This window comes from Enhydra lutris, unplaced genomic scaffold (assembly GCF_002288905.1).
Source record: "Enhydra lutris kenyoni isolate GAN:26980312 unplaced genomic scaffold, ASM228890v2 scaffoldscaffold50, whole genome shotgun sequence".
NCBI classification, from domain to species: Eukaryota; Metazoa; Chordata; class Mammalia; order Carnivora; family Mustelidae; genus Enhydra; species Enhydra lutris.
In genome coordinates, this window is record NW_019154134.1 from 14,533,229 (window position 1) to 14,550,956 (window position 17,728).

Genomic DNA, 17,728 nt, shown 5'->3' on the forward strand with positions numbered 1-17,728 from the left:
GGTGGGTTAAGCCGCTGCCTTCAGCTCGGGTCATGATCTCAGGGTCCTGGGATCGAGTCCCGCATCGGGCTCTCTGCTCAGCGGGGAGCCTGCTTCCCTCTCTCTCTCTCTCTTTCTGCCTGCCTCCTGTCTACTTGTGATCTCTCTCTGTCAAATAAACAAATAAAATCTTTAAAAAAAAAAAAAAGACTTAGAATTATTAAAGACACAGAAGAACACTTGAAAACATGAGACCAAAGAGAGTATGTAAGAAGACCAAGCACACCTGGAGAAGAACTCAAAAAATCCCAGGAAATAAAAACATATAATCATTAAAAGTAAAACCAAATGGCTAGATTATACAGAGGAAAAAGAGTTGACTGGAAGGTAGATGTGAGGAAAATGCCACGAACTCAACAGCGAAAGGTATAGATGCAGGAAACAAAAGAAGGGGATTAAGACACAAAGACTGGAATGCAAAGGTCTAACATATTTCTAATGAGAGTTTCTGGAAGAGAAAATAGAGAAAGGATACCACAGGACACTGGGAGGGAAGGAGGCTGAAGATCTTAAAAGCAACCAGAAAGAAAAGACATTACCTATGGAAGACATGCAGTTAAAGTGGAAGTTTTCTCCGCAATAGGAATTGAAGCCAGGAGGCCAATGGAATAAAAATGTGTAGCAGATTAAGCAGCACACGGTAAATGCGCAAGACCCCTTGCTACACCTCTCAGCTGACTGCTTCCTTTTGAACTGGATTGAGCTCTTCATATGTTACACAAACATATTTTTGCTCCTCAATGCAATCCAGCATTGGCATATTTCTTTTAATAGGAGTTTAGGGCTTTTAAAAAAGAGTTTACTTCCTTACTTGAGAGAGAGAGGGAAGGAGGAAGAGAACACAAGCAGAGAGAGCAACAGCAGGAGGGGGAGAAGCAGACTCCCCGCTGAGCTGGGAGCCCCACACTGGGCTCCATCCCAGGACCCTGAGATCATGACCTGAGCCAAAGGAAGATGCTTAACTGACCAAACCACCCAGACACCCCACTAGTAGTTTAGTTTTTATCTAGTTAAACCCATTCTTAACTAAAGCTGTTTTAACCTTCAAACAAGAAGCTGGAAGTAAAAATGCAGAAATATTTTACTGCTTATTGAAAAATGCAATGGGAAAAATTGCATTGACGTTTCAGAGGATACAAACTAAAAAGAAATTAAGGAGTGTATAAAAGTGGTAAGAACCAGTGCCAGGAAAAAAAAAAAATACTACCTGGGACTTCTTTGCAATATAGCCAAAGGGTATGGACAGATAGTTGGAATAAGCAAACATGAGAGAAACTATTCAACTCTATTAATAGTTGAAAAAAAACACATTAAAATATAGAGTTGTACATACTGTAAATTAACAAAATGTCAACAAGTGATTATAGCCAGCTCTGGTAATTCTGTGGTAAACCTGGTATACTTAGATATTGCTAGAGGCATAGAAATTTATACATAATTAAAGGAAAAAAATTCAGTTCTGTAGTCACACTAGCCCATTTTGAGTGCCCCAAACCACATGAAACTAGTGCCTCTCATAGTGTTTGGCACAGACCATCTCCATCGTCACAAGGAGTTCTACTGAACTCCGGGGGTTGGGGACAGACACAGTAGAAGTGATGGGTTTTTGAAGACAAACAGCTTCCCTTGTACTTGGTGATTCCAAGTTGTTCTCCAGTTCTTCAAGGCTCTCCAACTGTGTCAGTCGACCCTTCCACTGATACGTTACTCAGTCTCCTCTTAAACACTTGGTATTTTCAGACTTATTTTTCTAATCTAATAGGTATGAGATGATATTTCTCACTGATTTAAATTTGCATTTTCCTGATTACTAATTAGGTCAAGTATTTTTTTCATGTATTTATTACCCTTTCATATTTCCTCTTCAGGGAGCTTCCCATTTGGGGTTTTTTTTTCTGCACATTACCCTGTTGCAATGATTTAAAATGGGAAAATGTTTATGATATAGTGACAAGCTTAAAAAAAGAAAGGACAAGTTCTCAGTCTTTCTCTTCTAAGTCTTCCTCTTGGCTCCATGTAGACGGAGGGATTATTTTTCTTTATTCCTGCTATTATTTTTATTTCACATTATTCCTTTCTGGTAGAACACTGTGTGCTTGACCTAAAAAAATCTGTGTCTGTGTGTGTGTGTGTGTGTGTGTAAAAGCGAAGATCGAGCAGTGAGAGAAAAACAACATTTCAAGATTTGTATCTTTAATTAGACTACATGTTTAAATTGCAAAGGAAACTGCCTTTCATAATTCAAGTAGAAGGAAATGAATTCGCGTATATTGCTTGGAGATGTCACATATTCATGATGTGGAAATTAACTTAAGCACACGCCAGTCTAAGTAGTCAACTTGGAAAAGAAATGACATTCTTTAAAGAAGTGGAACAGCACTGTTTAAAAACAAAAACAAGATGAAGAGAAACGGGAGGGTAAAAACTGAACAGAAATTAATTCCTGCCCAGCCTGAGTCCTTGGGGAAAAGGGGCCATGGTCCCTAGCATGTTCCACAGCAGCAACAATATCCAGCACGGGCAACCTTCCACGCTAGTGAAATGCGGCTAAATCCCCATACGTACGCACGCGGATTTGTCCCCTATTGGTCCCTTCCCTCTGTTTTATTGTCAGCTGGGCCCTTTTCTATCATTCTTTCATTTCCTGTCTAGATCAAACTTTCCCAATACCCCTGTTAATGCTTTGTTGAACGTTTCCCACCCCTGGTACAAGTGCTCTTTGCAGCAGGTAGGGAGAGAACAAGCAGGATTTTTTTTTACCCCTAACAAAGACAGATAGGAGCTGTCTTTCTACGTGCTCCCGGAGACCACAGGCCCTTAGGTGATGCTGCAACCTCACATCTCCAAGCAATTTTCGTCTGTTTATCTGTCAGGGATCTCTCCGGCACTTTAGGAGTGTGAGCTGGACCGTGCCTTGGTACATTCTCTGCGTTTCCCACCTGCTTCCATATGAGCACTCTTGTAAGTGACTTGCTCAGAGCAGGAGGCAGAGAGCCTCTGCGTTTATTGTTCCTGCCCTTGCCCTCGCCAGTGGCCTCTCCACGCCGGGCTCTTTGTGAACTCATATAGTAATTTGTAGAGTGGGTGTTGCCGCATTTCCCTCTGCTTTGCAGTCAGATGTCAGTTCATTCTAAGGTGTTACAACATGAGTTATGGGACAGGAAATGAAAGAAGGCCACACTGAAGTAAAATTTATAAAACAAGATGTTTTTAAAATGAGGATAAATCCTGGCCGGGTAGAACCTGGAGCGTGAACGAAATAGGATTTGCAACTTGAATGCACACCCTTCAGGAGGCCTCTCAGAAGAATGTGCCAAGCTGGCTTGACTTCCCAGGGGTGCTTGTATGCAGGAGGGCCTTATCACTGCAGTCCTAGAACCTCCCAGGGTCTTCCATCTGCTTAAGTTCGAGCTAAGGTGTGGGTTTGGATCTACTTACTAACACTTCCCTAATGTGTTCCCTGAACACTATCTGGGAACATTTTTCTCTCCGTGGGCCTGAAACGTGTGGGGATGTTTCCTGAAGCTACTCTTCTGTGTAACAGACTTGGATTTGCAGCTGTGTGTCATGATTTGGGGGACATTCTATAGGGTCGTCTGCTTTAAATACCAGCCTTACCACTGGCATGCTAACCATATGACTTCTTTCCTTTGGATGCTGGATGCCTTCCCTAAAGGGTACGGCGGTAATAAGCTACCCCATTGTTTCACAAAGTGTGGTTCCTGAATCAGTGGGGAACTTATTAGAAATCAAATAACCAGGCCCCAGACCAGATCCACTGAACTGGAAACTCTAGGGACGGTGCCCAGCATTTTGGGGCTTAACAAGTCTTCCAGGTGATTCTAATGCTCATTAAAGTTTGGGAGCCTCCTACTGGAGCCTGTGAGGTTCAAACTGACATGGGCAAGAGGACATGAAAGAAGGTATTATAGTTTTGAACTTCATAGTCTCTGTTTCTAATTTCTAGTATTCTGCATTTTTATATATGTAACGTATACTATTATAATACGTACATGTATGTGTAATAGTATACATATTACATATATGTATGATTCATCAATAGATTCGCACTACTAGAAGTTCATGTTTAATTTTGTTACTGACAGAGATGCATGATACACAAAGTCCGAAGACTACTTGTATAACATTTAAAAACACTTATGCTTTAGCTCCAACTGAGCTATTAGCCACCAATAATGTCACACATTTGTGTTAATATATTTTTCTCCTTAGTTCTAAAATGCTTTGCACGTAATTTATAGTGCTTATTCTCCTGTTGTGCGGAGAACACTCACATTCCCAGTAAAGTGAGAAAAGGGGGCCTCTGTGTTGTGTCCTAGACTCTTTCTGCCTGTCCTTGAACAAAGGAGAGACCAGCGACAACCCATGAACAGTGTCAATGGCACCTCCCCACGTCCCCCTTGGCGCATTCATCAAATCTGCACGCAGGAAAGGGTACAAAGAGCAAGAAAGAGGATTCTGTGTGCAGTCCTTGCCATGTCCTTTTCCCACTCCCATCGCTTGGCTTAGATGAAGGAATCCCTGGGGTCTGGGGAAGCACTCTGTTCTCGTTCCTCACTCCCCAACAAATACCAGCTTGCACTAGCGCTGTGGGCCTCCTGTGTTACACACTCATGCTCTCTTTGTCTTCGTATTCCTGAGCTACCCAGAAAATACCGCTGTGCGCTTATTATAAACGGGAAAGTGGAGGAACTGGGAGTAGGGCTGACTTTTAAGCCACAATAATTTAGGAGCTCAACTGAGAAAAAAAAAATGGTTATTTCCTTCTTAGCGTAATATGCACATAAAGTATGCTCTCCAAAGCTATGCGTGGCATGAATGAACAAACACATAAATATGGTTCGGTTCCTGAGCGCTGCGTTCTAATACATAGCCGCTAAAAGCATAAATCCAGGTTTGAGTCTTCTCACGGCACTTAATATTTCTGTGACCTTGAGGAAGTCCCATGACCTCTCTTAAGCTCATTTCCTTTGCTCTGTAAATTAGGGATAAGGATACCAAGCAGTCCATAGACTCGTTGTGAGAATTAAATGAGATATAAGAGCTTAGCTTGGTATCTGGCACAAAATCAATCCCCAGAAAAGGTGAGCTATGTTGGATGTTGCTAGCGCTGAATCAAATGCTGAAAAGGAGTAAATCGTATTCCTCCCCTTCGGTCGTCTGTCAGGGAAGCTCACAACCCCCCTTTTTTTTTTCCCTAGCTCAGGCCAATGATCTTACATAATCTATGCTATTTTGAAATCACAAGTGATGCCTTAGGGCACCTGGGTGGTTCAGTGTGTTAAGCCTCTGACTTCGGCTCAGGTCATGATCTTAGGGTCCTAGGATCAAGCCCCGCATTGGCCTCCCTGCTCAGCAGGGAGCCTGCTTCCCCCTCTCTCTCTGCCTGCTTCTCTGCCTACTTGTGATCTCTTGCACTCTGTCAAATAAATAAATAAAAAATCTTAAAAAAAAAATGTAATGACTTTACTAGAGAGACTGACCTAAACATTTGTTAATCGCTATCCTCTCCAGCCCACATGTCTGTATGCCTGCAAGAGCTGTTTTCGCTCTGAGCTACTGTAACTCCTGGCCGAGGTGCAGAGTCCTTTCATTCCGTTTCACCTCACAGTACACTGTCTTTCATCATTAAGAGAGAAGGGGGAAATTCTGTATAGATCTCCACGCAGGAGCCATTCAGTTGAAAACTTGATGGCAGTAAAATGATACCACATGAAGGAAGGGATAAAAGACTGCAAGTTTTCTATCACTGTTTAGAAAAATTAATTTGTCTCAGAGGAGACTTGATAGCATGTTACCATCAAAAAAAAAAAAAAATCACAGGATAATAACAGAAGTTTCCACGACTCTGAAAAAAAGGACTCGAGGAAAAGTAACTCTTTCCTCTTTTTCCCCCCGATTTGCCCTTTGTGAATAATGGGAAATCAATAAATAGGATTTGATTTAATAAGGAAGAAGAAGGCCTGTGACAAAGGTGTAAAGATGCCAAGGCAAAAAATTACCAAAATTGCTTCCCTGAAACAATTCTGCTCATTTGTGCTTCTTAAAATCACATAATTCCCATCTGGCTTGATTTAAATATTTTCAGTACTGTATGAAATAGGTATTACCATCTTAATTCAGTATTTCAGGCAGCAAGAATTTGAGAAATTTGCCCAAGGTCACAGTTAAAGTCATGAAATGGAGATATAAATCCCAAACCACTTACGGCTTCATGTGGTGGATGGAAAGGGGCCTTTATGTTCATCTCTTTTCCTTCTTCGAGAAAATGCAAATTACTGCCATAAAGTGGACCCCTTGCTCCCCCGATCACAACCACTGCTTTTCCTTCACCGACTAGAACACTCTGAAGTGACCAGTCTTGCCCCTCTGAGACTGCTGGATCTGTTGCACAGACTCAGATAAGGGTCAGCCGTGAATGTTCAGTTTGATTCATTTCAAAAAACAGGGACTTAGAACCTTCAGTGAACCAGGCACTATGCTAGGGGTTTGGGAACCAGAAATAATGGATAAAACCTCCTGCTCCTAAGGCTATCGGTCTGGAAGGATATAGACCAAAATGATAATAATGGACACCTCTGGCATTGGTTTAAGTCATCTTTTACTCTTTTCTCTTACCTGCATAAAATGTCTAGTAATGTGTGTTACTTTTATAGACTAGCTTAAAGAAAAGGGAGGGTGCTGCAAGAGAAGAAAGTATTAAGGAACTGATCTCTAACAGTGAAAAGAAGATGACAAAGGCAGAGCCAGCAGTGTAACCCCAGCTTTCTGACTCCTTACACCCTAGAGGCACTACTGTGTAAAGCCACTTTGGGGAACTCTTTAATTGAGAACCTGTTATGATGCAGGCTATCTGATACATAATCTGGAAGTCACAGAGATAAATAAGATCAACTTTCCAGTGGAAAAGTGGTGGATTATGATATTTTCCAAGTGTACAGATATTGCTCTTACCTGTGTGCATGAAGCTTTTGCCTTTTTTGGCAGCAAGCATCTATTATATCCATCTAGAAATGCACACGGCCATACTGGCATGAAAGGTGTCATCTTTTGAGAGCCATGCAAAAAACACAAATTATCATTGCATGCCAACGGAAAGACAGAATAACCCCACAGAATCCTATTAGATCTAATATCCAAAGAACCTCTGCAATCGGGTGGGAGTCTAAAGCTGAGAAAGTCAACTGCAAAATGCTACGTAAGTCTTAAGGCTTTTCAAAGTCCTTCACATGAACAGAAGAATGAACCAGGGGTGGGGGGGGACCTCGGTGGGTTAAGCTTCCTCCTTAGGTTCAGGTCATGATCCTGGGGTCCTGGGATCTGGCGGGGTTCCCTGCTCGATGGGAAGCCTGCTTCTCCCTCCCCCACTCCCTCTGCTTGTGTTCCCTTTTTTGCTGTGTCTCTATTCATCAAATAAATAAATAAAATCTTTAAAAAAAAAAAAAAATGAACCAGAGGGCTGAAGTCCTAGCCCATAGCGGAAGCTCTGTTGTATCCGTTGTTATAATATGACACACAGATGCCAGAAATGCCAACTTTCTACTCTATTCCTGAATCCTCCCCACAGAGCCTTCCTGGTTGAATCCTTTCATGACGCCAAAAAGGGATAATTTCAGGCTGTGTGAGCCACACTTTGGAGTCCCCTTGTCTCTTGTCACCCTTCAGCCCATCACCCTAAATAGCCTCTCACATGTAGGAGGAGGCCTTTGGCACTGACGACAAGGGATGTGACTGTTTTTCTCTAATTATACAACTCATACGTCATCACTACGTATTCAAGTATTGGTCAAGTATTGATCATTTTGTGCTGTTACAGTTAAATGAGATGAGTTATCAAAAACTCTCTTGTGGATAAACGGAACGAGTTAAATTTGCTCAGCCGGGTTATCTGAGGTTGTTTTAAAACTGTGTTATCATTTTGGCTAGATCATTGAACCCCTAGTTTTAGCTAAAGGGAAATATGACATCCCCTAAATTAATGACATGATTAAGAATGAAGGGCTGAATGCCATTTAAATAAACCAACAGTTTAATATATTGAGCCCTAAAATTCTGGGGGATAAAAGCAGGAATTAACTGCAAGCTGCAATTAATGACCTGGACTTTGAATATAATGAAACGTAATGGGCTGAATTCTTTTCAGTGTAACACATGATAACTGAATGATAATTGACCTTTGAAGATCATTGGTATCAGGTGAAAACAGGTTGCATCAGAGGATGAAAATCTTGATTTTCGACTCAAAAAATATTTTCCAATTATAATGTGAAAACCTACATATGCTTAATTTAAATATAAATATATACATCTGTACATATTTAAAATTAAACTGATCCTGGCTCAAGTCAGGGGGCTACGGCTTTGTTGGAAGCACAGAACCCCCTGCTGACCGTCACTCCAGCAGACAGGCAAGAACCCAGAACTCAGACTATCAGCCACATGCTTCTCTTCGCGAGCCTGTACGAATCACGAGACCTGGGAGACCAGAGCTAAAGAGCTATTTGCAGACCCCGGATGACATCCAACCAGAGACCATCAAGAGAAAAACACTGAGGGGTTCAGAGAGGAAAAATGGAAGTTCCAGGAGATTCTCAAGCCAGAAAGGATAAAGGGCAGGGAGGCAGGCCAAGACAGGATAAGAAAGGTATTTCATTTTGGAGAGTGAAGAAATATTGCTTTGTAAATGTTAGCTTTCCCTGATCGATAAATATGAGTCTCGAGTATCAGGCAAGGGAAGTCATAATGTGCAGCCCATTAACTTCTTCAACTTCTAATGCCCCGAGAAATGCCCAGAAAGTCCCTTCACAATCACCACAAAAGTCATCCCCTCTTTCCACCCCTGCCCAAGAATGCCTTAAACGGTGACATTTAAAATAAATAAAAGATGATTTATAATTCAGGAGTCATACTTTTAGTCTTCATTATTAAGTATCGTAATGTCAGGAAACTGATGGCTATTGATTTTTTTAAGTGTTTAAATACAGTTTTTACTCTTCAAATGGGAAAAAAAAAATGAGTAAGATGCTCAGTAATACTACCCAATATTTATCCACTCTCCCTTCTGGCTCATGGGGAAATGCCAATGGTCCTGCTGGAGGGCAAACCAAAAGCCACAGGCAGATGAAGACCAGAACAGAGCCCTCAATCAGAAAAGGCTCTCAGGCTCCGGAGGCTTTGCATAAAGGCACCTGAAGAAACCACCCACAGATAATTAAGGTGCGCTGCACATTTCACTTTGCTGTTCAAAGTCACGTCTCATTTCTGACTGAATCCTGAACAGCTCCCAGGCGGAGTTTCATCCCAACTCTTGTTCAGTGGTGAGGAAATCCCGGAGCCCTGCGTTCCTATGGAATGGCATGCTGACAAGTGAGAGGAGTTATTGCAATGACTTCTTCTAAGGCTCCTGGGGGGGAACCAGACTTGCTAGGACCCTCTCTGAAGATCCTGGAAGAGATTGCCACCGAAAACACAAGCTTCATGAGAACTCTCTGAAGAAAGTTCATGAGAACAATGGAAACAAGTGGGAAAGTCAACTGTTATATACACAGATACCTTGAAAAATGCTTCTGTTCTTCTGATTAACTAGGCTCCTTTTTGTTTTTAGAAATAGATTTTGTTTCTTTATCTGAGAGAGAGAGCATGAGTGGTGGGTGGGGGGGTAGGGGGCATGGGGGACAGAAGGAGAAAGAGAGAGACAAGTAGACGCCCCGCAGAATGCAGAGCCTGACCTGGGGCTCAATCCCAGGACCCTGAGATCATGACCTGAGCCAAAGTCAGAGGCGGAACTGACTGAGCCACCCAGTGGCCCCTAAATGGACTCCTCTTTTTATTACAGTGCTTAGTTTGGTGTAAAAGAGTACAGTCATTTAGTAGGTACTCAGACCTTATTCTGTTTAGGAACTTGGCTAGAACTTGTAATTACGCTTAAGAATTTGAAACCTAAAATAATACCTGGGGGACACACACACACACATGCATTTGTGTCTTCTCTGTCCTCTAACTATCCATTGATGTGCTATGAAGCCACCTTGAGAAGTCTCCTGCCTGGAAAATATAGGAAAGCAGGCCTCTGCATCGGTCACTGCATGCAAGCCAGACCCAGGGTATTCTGTTGTTAAGTGGAATCCATCTGAGAGGAAACCACTGGGGGTACTCAGAGACATCCTGGAGCTTGCTATCCTGGGGTAAGTCAGTTAATCCCCATCCTCCCTAGCTATTTGCTCTGAAAAATAAAGCAAAGGATATCACCCCCTTCCCTCATGCTGTTTGGCTCCCTGAGTCTTTCCTTGCCATTTTGCCTCATAGCCAGCGACAGAAGCGATTCTGTAAAGAGAAACTGGGATCTCTCTGCTGCAAGCTCGGATTCTGGTTTCCATCTCCGGGAGCTGACAAACCCCAAGTGTTCATCTGTCATCACCCAAGTCTGTGAAATGCTGAGGGGTTGTCAGTGGGGTCACATCTTTTTTTCTCAGTCTAATGGCATGTTTATTTAACCAAAGTCCATATTTGGGAACTGTAAGCAAATAAAGAATGTTACAGAATAACAGATAATTTTTAAAACCAAAGACTGCACTCCAGCATAATGCTAAGTAAACACAACTTTGATGTGTTAAGATGGATGGCAGCCAGCTTCGAACAATCCATCACAGTTCTTCCTTGTTTTCCCACACAGGATCTCACTTGATCCTTGCAAGCCCCTTGAGGTACTTCAATCGCGAATTGCCGTTACCCCTATTTCGCAGCTGAGGAAACTGAGTTTCAGAGAAGTTACCATGGTTTTCCTAGGATCACAGTTCTAAGCAGCAAAGTCTATATTTAGAGCCGAGGGTTTTTTTTAAGATTTTATTTATTTATTCGACAGAGAGAGAGAGATCGCAAACAGGCAGAGAGAGGGGGGGAAGCAGGCTCCCCACGGTGCAGAGAGCCCCATGCGGGGCTCGATCCCAGGACCCTGAGATCATGATGTGAGCCAAAGGCAGAGGCTTAACCCACTGAGCCACCCAGGCGCTCCTAGAGCTGAGTTTTCTGACCAGACCCACTCCCCTGTTTTTATGTCTTGCTGCCTTCGAATGAATATACAAATCATGACTTTGGGCACAGACTTTCAAAACAACAAAAATTTTGCTGTTTTTTAAAAAGCCGGTAGCAGCAACATAGAACGCCAAAATCTGGCAACCTTGACCAAAGAACAGACAGATGCGGGGCGGAAGCATTTCCTAACCAAAATCCCTAGTGTGTCCACGCCGGAACTTGACCTTACTAGTCATAAAGTTTCTTTTTTTTTATTGATTTGTTTAATTTATGCCATGTAATTATTTGGGGAACTATAAATCCTTGGATGGCAAGTAAATACCCACCACCTAGATTCTACAATTAACATTCTCTTACACTTCCTTTAACGGGTTATCGCCCTGTCTGTCCATTCCTCTAGCTACCCCACAACCCATATTATTTTCCTGAAGTTGCAGATATCAGTAACGTATACTCCTAAGTAGTTTGGCTTGAATATCATTCATTAGAATTCAGTATTCGCTGATGGTTCTTATTTTTTTAAGTAAAATTTGCATATAATCAAATATACAAATATTAAGTGTACCATCCAGTAAGTTTTGCCAAATGTATATACCCATGTAACTCAAACCTCTATCTAGACAGGGAATCGTAACCCCCACCCCAGAAAAGTTCTTTCTCCTCATGCCCCTTCCCAAATTCCCTCTGCACCACTATCCTAATCTTTATCACTGACAATCAGTTTTATCTCTTCCAGAACGACATATAAATGGGGTCATACAGTATTTACTCTTTGGTGTTAAGGATTTTCTCTCTCAAGATCCTGTGTTTGAGAGTCATTCATGTTGTTTTGTGTATCACTTTACTCCTTTTAAGTGTTGAGCATTACTCTACTGTAAGAATATACTAGGTTCTTTATATCCACTCTCCTCTAGATGGGCTCTTTGCAGTTTTTAGGTATTCTAACAAAGACTACTAAGAACAGTCTTATAGAGATCTTTCTGTGACTATGTTTTCATTGCTCTTGTTAAATACCTAGAAATGGAATTTCCAGGTCAAAAGGAGGTATGTTTAACGTCATAGGAAACTCCCAAACCCTTTTCAAGGCAGTTGGACTGTTTTAACTCGCATCACGAATGTATGAGAGTCTCTGTTGCTCACATCATCAGCAACATTTGGTGTTTTCAGTCTTTTTAATTTTAGCCGTTCTAGTGGGTGTTTATCATAATACTTTTTGAATTACCCAACAAGAATATCCACCAAGTATACCTACACTTGCATTATCAAGGGGCATCTTGGGCAATATTTATATTTATAGCCCACTAGTACTATATACCAGTTCAGGCTTCTTAAGCCCTGTGATTAAGACATTAAATCTCAGGTGCTTGGGTGGCTCAGTCAGTGAAGCATCTGCCTTCGGCTCAGGTCGTGATCCCGGGAGTACTGGTATCGAGTCCCACATCATGCTCCCTGCTCAGCAGGGAGTCTGCTTCTCCCTCTGATCCTTTCCTCTCTCATGTTCTTTCTCACTCTCTCTCAAATTAAAAAAAAAAAAAAAATTAAATCTTGATTCTCCTCCTTTAGGACTGAAAGGTTCATTATTTGGCAGTTATTTAAATAATTTTGGCTTCAACCTGAGCTCCAGTTCACTGAATATCATTAATCTTTAGGATGTTTTTCATTAACACTAAGACTTTCAAATTCATCAAAATGATCAGGTTAGGTCTTGACTTACACGCATTAGAAAAATAAGGAAATAAGCACAACCTAGTCACTAACCTATAAAATGGCTTTGACTGAATTACATGGGCACCACCACAGCGGTCACTCTCTTAGACCTAAACGTGTTATTAATAAGAGTGAGTCCATTTAGATGAAGCTTAAGTAATAGGTGGTAAAGTTTTCTCCCAGTTAAATTGCTTCCAGTTGCTGGAGGAAGTCATAGGCCTAATTGTTTCTTAATGCAAATTCTTCCTCAGGCCTTCTAATTGATGCTTAGAAAGTTTTCAGGCTTTTTACACCACTGTTTTCTTGGCTTTTGCTGCATTCTGCCTGCTCTAACTTTATTGCTTATTTGTCATGAAAATAACCTACATGATCTTAATGCTCATCAAAAACGTATTTCAGTCCACTGCTCATAACATTAGATGTAAGTCATCTGGCATTGTCTTTTAGTGAGCTTTTAGTGAGCAGTAGCAGTAATGCAGCTCAGAAGTGGGAGAAATAAACTGTACACATCTTGAAGCCGACGGAACCTGGTGAAGGCATCTCATGGAACACCAACACGAATGATAGGTTAACTTTTCCACTGCTCTTTAACTTTTCTTCGTACTTCAGTTCTCCAAGATATTAAAGGCTACTGTGCAAGGATACGTAAGAATTTTTGCATTATCCTTTTGAATAAATTGATAATTTCGAATTATCCTTGCATGTGCAAGGATACGTAAGAATTTTTGAACTGGAAAATTTATAATGCAACCTTAGTATCGATTAATTTTTGTTGGGCAGATTATATTTCTGGTGGTACCTATTAGGTTCCTTCCCGTAACATCTAGAAGAGCAAGATGCTTCCACAGTTTTGAGGATTCCCCTGGTTACAGAGGCAGTAGGGAGATGGCACCTGAGGGATTGTGATGAACTAGGCATTTTAATCTCTGTCCTGACTTGCCTTTTTCAGGAGCACTAAATGCACAGCTTTATCGCTCACTGTGTAGCTGTAAGATAATAAAACATACAGGTTCTTATGATATGTTAATATGGTAATCATTTGTTTCAATTACATAAAATGTCACCTATACGTGAGTTTGCCTATTTGGGGAACTAACCACTAGGCACATATTTTGTACTTCTGAAAATAAAAATACTCCATGGCTTGAAATGATATTGCAGTGACTAATTGTGCAATATATACCACAGATTTATCATAGGTTTCTTCTTCTTCTTTTTTTTTATTTTTAACGTGTCTATGTGCCACCAGGGCCAATGTTATACACAGGTGAAAAGATTCTGGGATGACACTCAGGAAAAACCTGACTGCCTTAATATATTTTTCCGCTAGCCTGCCTTAGGGATGAGACACTTATCTTCAGATTTTCCTATCAAATTTCCTATCAAATCAATGTATTAGCAGGTAATACATGAATATCACTTTTTATTAAACAAACCATTAATGCCCACTTTTCCTCCAGAGTCTGGCAGAACCCGAAGGGATGGAACATAGAGACATTTGAAAGGCTGAAGGTGATAGGAAGGAGCGAGACACTGTGTGTGTGCGGTGGTGGTGAGGGGGGAGGAAGAACCCTGGGGAGCGGGAAGACAGCTGGAGGGTGAAAGGCACCTGTGGGAGGAAGCTCTGAAAGAAAATCTGGAACTTTTGCAAAAGAGACACTTGTTTGCAACGTTAGCCTAGGGCTGGACCCATCAGACACAAATAAGAAACTAACGTTGTTTATTTTCCAGAGAAAGCCAAATTTTGCATGTAAGCTCTTTTGAGGCACTTTGTTGTGACACAGGAAAGACAGAATAACTTTGCAGGCATCGATAGTACCGAGACAAAAAAATGTTGCATTTTTCTGTTACATAAGCCAGATAGTTAGATAAACTCTAGTTCATCTACTAAATAACTATGGAAAATGAAAATTGATTATCATTGTAAAGTGCTTCATAAATGCAAATTCTTTTTACTGTGAGTCCAGAGCTTAAATAAAAATCAAGTCATCATTCTTTTCTGATAATTGTCCCTCACATTGTGCCAGCAACCACTTTATAAAGGAATCAAATCCAAATGCTGCATTATTTAATCAGATTTCATTGCATTCTAAATGAACAGGGATAGAAATAAAGGTAACACATTAGGACATGTGACAGAGCTCACTTCTAGGCTACTTCCATTTCTAATGTATCTCTAAATTTTATCCCTTTTATTTAGTTTGCTTTATTCAGTACATGCTATTTTAATGGCATAAAAAGATTTCAATGACAACTAATTATTCCCTTAATAAAAATAAAAGTGATCACTCCATGTTTTATCATATTCCCATTTATCCATTTTTGTAAAAGATTTTATTTATTTATTTATTTATTTATTTATTTGAGAGAAACAGAAAGAGCATGAGTGGGGGGGGCAGGAGGCGGAGGCAGAGGGAAAGGGAGAAGCAGACTCCCCACTGAGCAGGGAGCCCAACATGAGGCTCAATCCCAGGACCCCCAGATCGTGACCTGAGCCAAAGGTAGATGCTTAACTGACTGAACCACCCAGGTGCCCCCCATTTGTACATTTTACCAGAATCAATAGAGAAAGGCTCATGGACTTGAGAATAAATTTTAGAGCATAAGTTCAGTAATTAATTAGCTTTAGATTGTTAAGCATAATTATTAGAATTGTATAACTTTTCTTTTTCATGAAATTTTTATGTTTTCATTAAAATCAGTTGGCCTTTTATAAATTAACTATAGCAAACAATAAAGGAATATTCTTCAGACTGAGACAAAAGACCTTGCTCAAAATAACTGATATCTTGGCTCTCTAATCATATTGTTCTAGGGTCTTAATATTAAAAAGCTCTCATGGTTGATAATTGAATAGCTCTTCGTTAGTTTCTCTAAAAATAAAAGTTTTTAATCTCTTTTTGTAGCTAGGAGAGTCTTATGACTTAAAAATATTTTGGAAATTTGTTTCAGCGCTTAAATGGAAAATGATACTTCCAATTACTTAAAACATTTATGATTTTAAGCTCCCAGCAGAAATCTGCTGCTAAGGGGAAAAAAAATTAAGAGCTGTTAGTCAGAAAGACGCTTATGTAAGAACTGTGACATTGGTCATTGCTATGAAAGCAGGAAGTCGTCCTATATTTTAGAGTCAAGGCTTAAAGGAATCTTTATGGAGCATTTTCCCCTCTCAGAGCTGAGACAAATGGCTGAGGAGTGAAATCTTAAGAAATGCTCACGGCTTTTCTCCTTCATTCTGTTGCAGCCCGGAAGATGGTGAGATCCATCCAGAAATCTGTCGGCTTTATATCCAGCTGCAGTGCTGCTTAGAAATGTACACAACAGAGATGCTCAAATCCATATGTCTGCTGGGGTCTCTTCAGTTTCACCGAAAAGGTATCTGCCTTTAGCATACTACCATAAACACTGATGTTACACAAAGGCTTATCTTTTCCAAAGGCCTGTAAGCACCCTGCTGTACACACAGTTGGGATGGATGTCAATGTGCAGGAAGCATCTGATACAAATTAATCAAAGAAGTCTATACCAGTACTGTGTGCCTAAGAACACGGATCATCTTGAACAGAAACTGTGGTAGAAACTGTTCTCAGATGTAGTCTTTTACCACTTGCGAACATGACTTCGGTTACAATCGGCACAGAGAGCAAAAATACGTAACGATCTTCCTAGGGGTAAATGCCATCCAAGACGGCTGCTCTTTCCCTAAATGAATTTGGCTGCAAGACGACAAATTACATATTATGTCTCAAAGATTTAAAAATAGGGGGAACTCAACCAACAATAGGGAGGCATATGAGTAACAGAAAAATCTCCTTCCTTGACTTAAACTATAAAGGAACATACTGGCTAAAATGGCTGAAACGTCCAGAGATGGCAGTGACTTTAGCGTGGTCTCAAGCTTTTGACCCACACGCCAAATGATACCCTGCCTTCTCCTGGGTGGTGGCCTTACCCTCTCACTGCTTTCCCCCACATGAGCAGAGGGATCCCCACAGTTCCAGTCATCACATCTGCCTACTAAAAGATCCATACAGAGAATTTCTCCCCACCACAGACTCAGATGTGTCCTGAGCTTCATTCTGATTGGACCAGGTGGGATCATGGGTCTGTGCCTGAACCAATCGCTTTAGCCAGAATTATACCGATTGATTTAGGCAATCAAAGCCCATTCCTGGATCTAAGACAGGAGTCCACATTACCCAACCATTGGCCATTATGTGATGGGAGCAGGTGGAATAGAGCAGATGCTGGGGAGGAAACCAGAAGTTTCTGTCAGTGGAGGATTCAAGCTCTATTTCTTTCCTCATTCATTGTGCAATTATTTATTGGAAAGTTCCTGAATGCAAACCCTTCTTGCTTGAGCTCAAAAGGATAGGATGATGTATAGAAGGTAATCCTTACCTGTAATTTAAATCCAGAGAGAGAAGAAACCCCTATAATATTCAGAGGAAAATCTTATAGAAAGGGTGAGGCTTGAGCTAGGTTATAAAGATAAAGTTCAAGCAGGGAAGGAAAAAGAAGGACCTTGCAAGGGAAGAAGCAGTTAAAGTAGAGATTTGAAATCAAATGAGCATGGAATTTGGGGGGAAGTAAACGGCATGACAAAGAACTTGTAAAAATCAAATCTTGTGTATTCATGGATATATGCACAAGGCAGAACTAAAAATAGGATTATGCTACACTGCTCCCAAGAGAGAACATTTTCTTGAAACATGAGTATTATTTTTTTTCCTTTTTCCTTCTTTAAAAAAAAAAAAAAGATTTTAATTATTTATTTGAGAGAGAGCACACAAGCTGGGGAGAGCAGTAGAGGAACAAGCAGACTCCCCGCCAAGCAGGGAGCCCAATGGAGGACTCGATCCCAGGACCCTGAGATCATGACCTCAGCTGAAGGCAGATGCTTAGCAGACTGAGCCACCCAGGTGCCCTC

The 17,728-nt window shown here is 41.0% G+C and overlaps 1 protein-coding gene across 2 annotated transcripts in view; it reads left to right on the top strand.

Moving 5' to 3' along the window:
• Positions 1-17,728, top strand: part of LOC111156971 (regulator of G protein signaling 7 binding protein) — a 97,822-nt gene that overhangs the window by 42,713 nt on the left and 37,381 nt on the right. Inside the window, exon 3 of one of the 2 annotated variants that reach the window (XM_022518157.1) lies at positions 16,043-16,173. In XM_022518157.1, coding sequence (XP_022373865.1) covers positions 16,043-16,173 — 131 coding nt within the window. Of the gene's footprint in view, positions 1-16,042; positions 16,174-17,728 lie in introns of those variants that run through there. The other variant, XM_022518158.1, reaches the window with a different exon arrangement.